A 9,279-nucleotide genomic window follows, 5' to 3' on the forward strand; every position below is an offset into this window, starting at 1 on the left:
GGATTCAGAATCCAGGGATTTTCTCACAAAAAAAGGATCCAGGAATTTAGTAACAACAATAACATTCACAATACTCTGTGCTTCATAACATACCTAGCCTTTTTTTTTTTTTTTAAATTTTTAAATTTTATTATATTTTATATATATAAAGGTAAGAGAAAAAAGAGGACATTAGGAGACCCTCCTCACGAGGGGAACTCCTAATGCATCACAAGAGAGAATAGTAGAAAGACTAGAGTTATTACAAAGAGTAATGTCCATACTATCACTAAGTAGATGACCGACATTTGCTAATAACATACCTAGCCTTGGAGAAGTGTATTATTGACTATTTGTAGCCCTATCTAATCTAAGCTACAGAGTATAAAAGAGGCCACCATAATAATAAACAACTATCAGAAAACCAAAAACATATGGAAGCAAATCATACTTGATTGATTAAAAAACCTGAGACGTTGCACAAAATCAATTGCTCACACTTGCTATGTCATAAATCAACAGGGATGAAATCCAAGAAGCAATGTGATCTAAGTTGGGGGAAAAAAAATCAAGCACTACATTTTGCAGCTCACTGGTGCACAACATTTTATTGTAAAACAGAAAAAGGTTTAAAACCTAACATACGGAAACAGTCTTATTCTAAGACCTTCCCTCGGTTTTCTTTTCCCACCATTCCATAAACTTAGTTTGCGCAGCTAAGGTGTCCAATCTGTAAAGTTGCAGTGCATGGTTCCCAATTTCAGCTCCGAATGTCCATCCAAAAACAGCTCCAGCGCCAAGGGCGAGCACAGCACCTGCATAGCACAAATACGTGATTCAGCATAAAGGCCATAAACCATAGATCATTATTGACTATGGAATGGAATAGGTAACTAAGAATTACAAATGTTACAATGCATCTAAAATTTCAGCATAACAGCAGGGGCTCATTCAACTAAATAGATCTCATATATGTAGCTCTTGCACCCAATTTTTCATCCTCAAAACCTCACAAAGAGAAGAAGGCGTAGAAAAATAAGCCATTGGATCCACCATTTTTCGTCCACCGTTTTATCCGCAAAGCAATGCCTTAACTTCACTGCAAACTCCCACCACTCAAAAAAGTGACCACCCAATAAAGTGGGATAACAGACAACTTTACAAGTATACTCAGCTCCCTTAACCCCACCCCACTCTCAAGAGAAACTATGTTGCACTCAGCAGCAAAGGAGTGAAGCCAGCTCACAATTAATCTGTTTGAATCAGTAGCATATTTACCAACATTGCTTTCTGTGAAATTTAACAGCCAAAGTCTAAAAAAAAAGTCATCAGAAAATAATGGCAAACACTTCAGCAGATACTATGCTTCAACTTGACAAAAAGTCTTAATAGACCAGCCTGGTTTCAATATTAATACATCAATGTGGCACAGCTAGATTCTCGAAAAAATTAAACAAAAGTTTTCACTACGCCCAACACACACATACTCTCACAAATGCACACATATAGGGCTCCCGGGATCCCTTAGGAAACATGGAAAGCATCTATATGCCTAACCTTTCTGGGTTTGAAAAAAAAATTCCTTATGGCTATAATACGTGAAATCCTTCGGCCCTATTTTCAAATACTCAAGTGATGGTTGGGATGCATATGAAGATAATTAAACATTGTTTGAAATTATATACGTCCACTAGTCAATCATATATAGGTCTCGGGTAGCCAAGAGTTCATGACATGAGGTGTGTCCGTAATTGGTAAGACGCAAAATTGATGGTACCAATCAACCAAATAGCCTCCATGGGACTTCATGGGGTCCATGGGAAACACCCTTTCCAATATTTTTCTTACGCTTCATAAGTAAAGGCTAATACACGACACATGATTAAATTCAATTATTTCTTTTTAAATAGACCGGTGTCACACAGCATTTTCTGCATTACCAACATATGTGGCACCAAATAACATTACATGCATCCCCTATAATCCCGCCAATATTCAATTCCCGAAATCTCAGAAATGTTCTTGTATTATTTAATCATTAGTTTTGGGCAATTATAGATTTTTTGGGACCAGGAAAGAAAAGAGGTTGAAGTAATTTCCGTGAACCTCACAGCGCCCTGAATGGCCATTTTGGAGGTCTCCACTTTTCCTTAAAAATGGTCAATTTAGCTGCTTACAAACATGCATCCTTTGATTGACATAAGGTCGCTACGGGCCTTTATGTGACGCCATTATGTGAGCGACAAGTGGTCATATATGGTTAAAAACTATCTTATATGACACCGGGGACAAACCATGCATTCACTTTAATTTTGATACATTTTCCAAAAATTAGCTCAAAATCGTTTAGTATAACTTTTTCAGGTCTTAAAGGAAAGAGGTTGGAGTGCTCCCCATGGAATCCACGACACCCTGAGACAGCATTTGGTTGGTTGAAACAGTCAACTTTGCCTTTCTAACTGTTAATTTCAGCCGTTTACAACTTACGTTTTTTTATTATTTTTTTTACATTAAAGGAAGTTATATGACTAGCTAGAGGACATATATGGTTCCAATTAATACTAAGTATTACATTACATCGGGATGCATACCATACAATCTCAACTTTCTTCAACATAGGTTCCGAAACCTCTGAATTTGGCCCAATTTCGTGTATTATTCAATATTGGAAATATTTTGATTTAATTGAACCAGGAAAGAAAAGAGGTTAGGGTGCTTTCCATGGACCCCACAACACCCTAGAAGACCATTTGGATGGTTGGAACTGTCCACTTTTACATTAAAAGGTCAATTTAGCTTCATTGACTCAAGTTCGTCACGGGCCATTATGTGACTAACTAATAACCGTATATGGTTCCAAACTAACTTATAGAACCTCTTGGGACACCACACGCATCCACTTTAATTTTGGTAAATTTTCCCAAAATTAGCCCGAAATCGTGAATTATAGCCTTCAAATTTATACAATTTTCAACTTTTTTCGGGACCCCTTAAAGAAAGAGGTTCAGGGTGCTCCCTTTGCAATCCACGATATCCCAAGAGGCCATTTAGGTAGTTGAAACCGCCCACTTTGCCTTCAAACTGTCAATTAAGCTGTTTTTAAAACTATTGCTTTTTCACATTAACTCAGGATAATATATGACCAATTAGAGGTCATACATGGTTCTAAACAATATTATATTACACAAAAAAAGCATCCCATACCATGTCAACATTTTGCAGGTTCAGAAACATCTAAAATTGGCCAAATTTAGTGTATAATTTCGTTTTGTAAATTTTTATTTATTTCAAATTCGGAAAGAAAAGAGGTTAGGGTGCTTTCCATAGAAACCACAATACCCTAGAAGGCAAATTGGATGGTTAGAACTGTCCACCTTTCCATTAAAAGGTCAATTTAACTTTATACGAAGTTGCCTCCCTTCATTGACTTAAGGTCGTAATAACCATATACGGTTCCAAACTAACTTATAATCTTATATAACCCCGGGGGACACCCATGCATTCACTTAAATTTTGGTAAATTTTCTCGAAATTAGCCCAAAAGCGTGAATTATAGCCTTTAATTTTATACAATTTTCAACTTTTTCGGGACTAGAAAAGAAAGAGGTCGGGGTGCTCCCCATGGAATCCACTACAACCCGAGAGGACATCTGGATGGTTCCTTCAAACTATCAATTCAGCAGTTTACATATTACGCTTTTTCACATTGACTTAGGCCACCACAAGAAAATTAGAGGTCATACATGGTTCCAAACAATTATTATTACACAGAAATGCATTCCATATCATCTGTTTTGGAAAATTGGCCAAATTTCATGTATTATTCTGTTTTGGAAAATTTTTAATTTTTTCTAAGCATGAAAGAAAAGAGCTTATGGTGCTTTCCACAGACGACACCCTAGAAGGTCATTTCAATGGTTGAAACTGTCCACTTTACCGTTAAAAGGTCAATTTAGCTTCATACGAAGTTGCCACCCTCTATAGACTCAAGGTCATCACGGGCCATTATGTGACTAACTAATAACCGTATAGGTTCCAAACTAACTTCTACAACCCCGGGGTCACCCCATGCATTCACTTTAATTTTGGTAAATTTTCCCAAAATTAGCCCGAAAGCGTGAATTATAGGCTTCAGTTTTATACAATTTTAAACTTTTTTGAGCCCAGAAAAGAAAGAGGTCGGGTTGTTCCCCATGGGATTGACGACACCCCAACAAGCCATTTGGGTGGTTGAAACAACCCATTTTGCCTTCAAACTATCAATTTAGTTGTTTACAAACTTACGCTTTTTCACATTGACTCAGTCCACCACGGTAAGATATATGACTAACTAGAGGTCATACATGGTTCCAAACAATATTAAATTACACGGAATTGCATCCCATACCATCTCAACATTTTTTGAACTTCTAAAATTGGCCAAGGAAATTTTTTAATTTTTCCGAATCAGGAACGAAAAGAGCTTATGGTGCTTTCCACATAAACCACAACACCCTAGAAGGCCATTTGGATGGTTGGAACTAGCCAGTTTTCCATTAAGAGGTCAATTTAGCTTAATACAAAATTGCCTCCTTTCATTGACACAAGGTTGTCACGGGCCATTATGTGACTAACTAATAACAATATATAGTTCCAAACTAACTAATATAACCCCAAGGGACACCCCACACATTCAATTAAATTTTGGAAAATTTCCCCAAAAATAGTCCAAAAGTGTGAATTATAGCCTTCTATTTTAAATAATTTTCAACTTTTACAAGGCTGAAAAGGAAAGTGGTCGATGTGCTCCCCATGGGATCCATGATACCCCGAGAGGCTATTTAGGTGGTTGAAACCGCCTACTTAGCCTTAAAACTATTAATCTAATTGACCAAAATTAGAGGTCATACATGATTCCAAATAAAATTATATTACACGGAAATGTATCCTATACCATTTCAACATTTTGTTAGATGTAGAAATTTCTAAAAATTGACCAAATTTTGTGTATCATTCTGTATTGGATATTTTTTAATTTTTTTCAAATCAGGAAAGAAAAAATCTTAAGGTGCTTTCCATAGACACCACAACACCCTAGAAGGTCATTTGGATGTTTAGAACTGTCCACTTTTCCATTAAAAGGTCAATTTAGCTTAATACAAAATTGCCTCCTTTCATTGACACAAGGTTGTCACGAGCCATTATGTGACTAACTAATAACCATATATAGTTCCAAACCAACTAATATAACCCCAAGGAACACCCCACACATTCACTTAAATTTCGGTAAATTTCCCCAAAATTAGTCCAAAAGTGTGAATTATAGCCTTCTGTTTTAAACAATTTTCAACTTTTTCGGCCCGGAAAGGAAAGAGGTCGGGGTGCTCCCCATGGGATCCACAATAACCCGAGAGGCTATTTAGGTAGTTGAAATCACCCACTTTGCCTTCAAACTGTTAATTCAATAGTTTTTACAACTTACACTTTTTCACATTAACTCAAGACCACCACACGACGATATATAACCAATCAGAGGTCATAAATGGTTCCAAACAAAATTATATAACACGAAAATGTATCCTATACTATTTCAACATTTTGTCTTATGTAGGAAGTTCTAAAATTGGCCAAATTTTGTGTATTATTTAGCATTAGAAATTTTTTAATTTTTTCAAATCAGGAAAGAAAAGAGCTTATGGTGCTTTCCACATAAACCATGACACCCTACAAGGCCAATTGGTTGGTTGGAACTATCCACTTTTCCATTAAAAGGTCAATTTAGCTCAATACAAAATTGTCTCCTTTCATTGACACAAGGTTGTCACGGGCCATTATGTGACTAACTAATAACCATATATAGTTCAAAACTAACTAATATAACCCCAAGGGACACCCCACACATTCACTTAAATTTTAGAAAATTTCCCCAAAATTAATCCAAAAGTGTGCTCCCAATGGGATCCACGATACCCTAATAGGCTATTTAGGTAGTTGAAACCGCCCACTTTGCCTTCAAACTGTTAATTCAATTGTTTTTACAACTTACACTTTTTCACATTAACTCAAAACCACCACGGGACGATATATGACCAATTAGAGGTCATACAAGGTTCCAAACAAAATTATATTACACGGAAATGTATCCTATACCATTTCAACATTTTGTCAGATGTAGAAATTTCTAAAATTGGCCAAATTTTGTGTATTCTTCTGTATTGGAAATTTTTTAATTTTTTCAGATTAAAAAAAAAAAAGCTTAAGGTGCTTTCCACAGACACCACGATACCCTAGAAGATCATTTGGATGGTTGGAATTGTCCACTTTTCCATTAAAAAGATCAATTTAGCTTCATACGAAGTTGCCTCCCTTCATTTAGTAAGGTTGTCAAGGGCCATTATGTGATTAACTAATAACCGTATATGGTTCCAAACTAACTTATATAACCCTGGGGGCACCTACACGCATTCACTTAAATTTTGGTAAAATTTCCCAAAATTAGCCCTAAAGCGTGAATTTTCAAGTCTTCAGTTTCATATAGTTCTTCAACTTTTTAAGGCTCGCCTAAGGAAAGAGGTTAGGGTGCTCCCTATGAGATCCATGCTACCCCGAGAGCCCATTTGGGTGGTTGAAACCGCCCACTTGGCCTTTAAAATGTCAATTAAGCTATTTTTACAAGTTACGCTTTCTCACATTAACTCAAGGCCACCACGGGACGATATATGACCAATTAGAGGTCATACATTGTTCCAAACAATATTACTCGGTCATAAATTGTTCCAAACAATATTACTCGTACATTACACCGGAATGCATCCCATACAATATCGACAATTTTCGACATAGATCCAGGAACCTTTGAACGATATAATAGGCATAAGGGATTCACATTGTCCTATTTATTTTTTATAGGTCTAAAGAAGTCAAACTTTAAAAAAAAAAAAAAATAATCAAATGATATACAACTGGATTAATTTTGAGAAATTTTTCAATATTGAGATGGATGTAAAGGGGGTCTTGTCTTCCGAGGTAGTAATAGTGTGATCGGAACCATAATAGGTCTACCAATAAGTCTAAAGTCTTGTGTGGCCATTTATTAAATTTATGAAAGATTGTCTTCTTGAGTTACTTCCTTTATCAACATTATTAAGTGTTGTATTGAAAAACCAATTTTGTACTTTTATATTAAAATGAAACAATTGAGGCAATCTTGTACATAGACAACACCAAATGAATCACTTCGAGCAACCACTTTGTCGATCTCTTTAGCTAGGAGTTACCTCCATCTTTTTCCCTCAATCTATTCAATAATAGTCTTTTCCCTTCAAAAAAACACATCACCCCCTCCCCTCTCTATTAACACATTAACAAAGTATTATAAAAGAGCGTCAAACCCAAAGAATTCTGATGCCCATACCTTTTCTCTTCTTCAATTACATTTCATTTGACCACTTAGTTTGTTCTTAAACCTCAAAATTTAACTAGTTCATCATGAGATATTCATAGCACCTTTAAAACAAAAAATTTCTGAGTTTCCAATTCCCTTTCTCACTAAGACCTCATAACTTAACTAGTTCATCGTGAGATATTCATAGCACCATTAAAACAAAATATTTCTGAGTTTCCAGCCCCCTTTCTCACTACGATAGAAAATTCCCTCTTTAAAGTTCATCCCATCAACCACTAACCTAAGAAATAGAATGCAGATATCAAAGTCTCAATTAAATAATGAGCTTAATCTGACTGCTGAAATATTAAACTCACTGTCAATATCAAAGAGGCTATAGAGGAGAGATTGAATACAAACTATTATTAAAGTATGTCACAATTGAATTGCATAGTAATCACAGCAGCACGTGGTCTTGACATCAAACAGTATATGCGAAATTTCTAAAGCTCATAACTACTGTATATTTTTCAAAATGTATCATCGAAAAATATACTGGATTATGTCAAAGTTACCATAACAAAGAAGCAAAACTACGTGATTGGAGCTAAAAAATCAACTTCTTTGAAGTCTTATATACTTGGTAAGTGGACCCAACAGAAAACACCAAGTATGAGAGCTCAAACTAAATGAAAAGTCCAAAACCATCAGACAAAAAAATAAGCAACAAGCATATGGGGAGTACGCAAAGTAGTAAAAAGATACCATGAGGACTCTTTGAGTATTTCCAGCAAACGCCTGCGGTTGTGACTGCTCCAATAGCACTTCCAACAATGCCATAGTTCACTGCTTCCCTGGCAGTTTTCAGCTAGAAAAAAAGAAAAAAAAAAAAAAGGAAAGATCAATGAGATACATTAACAAAGCAATAAATTACAAATTTGCAGAAATCTTGAATTACACCAAAACCTATAATCAAACTAAAAAGAGAAAAGCCTAGAATCCAAAATTCAAATGGAATGAACACTAAAAAAAGCCATCAGCTGTAAACCTCGGTGACAGTGATGGTGACACTAAAGTTTGATATTACAGATTAATTGGCAAGAAAATTTTTCAGAAATTTCTTAATCAATTCGACAAATGACCAGAGTTTCATAATTTGCTCATTGTTAACAGAATGAAATTGGCAACAAAGCAAAAACACAGCTACTCTCATACTGTTATTCAAATCTAGCCCTTATAATCCTCCAAACAACTCAACAAGCTCAAAACATAGCAAATTCACAAACACTTAATCAACAAAAAAAAAAAAAAAAAAAAAAAAAAAAAAAAACCATAAAATGACACCCGAAATAAAACAATAAATTGAAAATTTTCAGTAATCAATCAAACCATTTCTGAATATTTAAAAAATCCAATTAACAATACACAAAATCAAAACATACCCACATAAAAAATAAAAATAAAATAAAATAAACAAAAGTCATAGAAATAATTGCAAAATTGACCCAAAATCAGAAACAGCAAATCGAGCAAAACCCAGAAATTAAAAAGATAGAGAGAGTGAGAAAGAATTACAACGGGGCCATGAACAGGATCACTGGCGATGAAGTCCTGAACATCGGATTCAGACCAAGAGGGTAAAGGCTTATCGCGCTTCGCAAATCTGTTGTAATTATCAAGAAATGAAAATCTGTCGGACAAAAAGTCTTTCAACCCAGAAAAGTAGGAATTAGGAGTTTCCGCCATTGAAGGATTCACCAAATTATTCTTCTTCTTCACCGATCTTCCACTCTTTCTCTCTCCTCTTCAACACAGTTTTGGCCTTTGCTCTCGGTTTTTTACCCAATTGCCTGAAATAAGACCTTTTACGGTTTTACCCTCTCCATAATACACTTTTTTTTTTTTTTTTTTTTGAATGATTAAGGGCTCGTTCACAT

At 35.3% G+C, this 9,279-nt stretch overlaps 1 protein-coding gene across 1 annotated transcript; it reads right to left on the minus strand.

The window, feature by feature from the left end:
* Nucleotides 1-469: 469 nt before the first annotated feature.
* On the minus strand, nt 470-9,180 carry LOC145571722 (succinate dehydrogenase subunit 6, mitochondrial-like). Its single transcript, XM_081630754.1, has 3 exons — nt 8,918-9,180; nt 8,108-8,210; nt 470-794 (listed from the first exon to the last, which is right to left on the minus strand). Exons 1-3 carry the CDS (start codon nt 9,086-9,088, stop codon nt 640-642), a joined length of 429 nt encoding a protein of 142 aa, XP_081486880.1. The 5' UTR covers nt 9,089-9,180; the 3' UTR covers nt 470-639.
* Between the last annotated feature and the right edge of the window lie 99 nt (nt 9,181-9,279).

Source organism: Chenopodium album, chromosome 12 (genome assembly GCF_948465745.1).
Source record: "Chenopodium album chromosome 12, dcCheAlbu1.1, whole genome shotgun sequence".
NCBI classification, from domain to species: domain Eukaryota; kingdom Viridiplantae; phylum Streptophyta; class Magnoliopsida; order Caryophyllales; family Amaranthaceae; genus Chenopodium; species Chenopodium album.

Coding starts and splice junctions, on each gene's coding strand:
- LOC145571722 (XM_081630754.1), bottom strand. CDS start 9,088: ATGGCGGAAACTCCTAATTCCTACTTTTCTGGGTTGAAAGACTTTTTG. Junction 8,211..8,917: donor ATCCTGTTCATGGCCCCGTT/GTAATTCTTTCT, acceptor CTTTTTTTCTAG/CTGAAAACTGCCAGGGAAGC. Junction 795..8,107: donor ATACTCAAAGAGTCCTCATG/GTATCTTTTTAC, acceptor TGTGCTATGCAG/GTGCTGTGCTCGCCCTTGGC.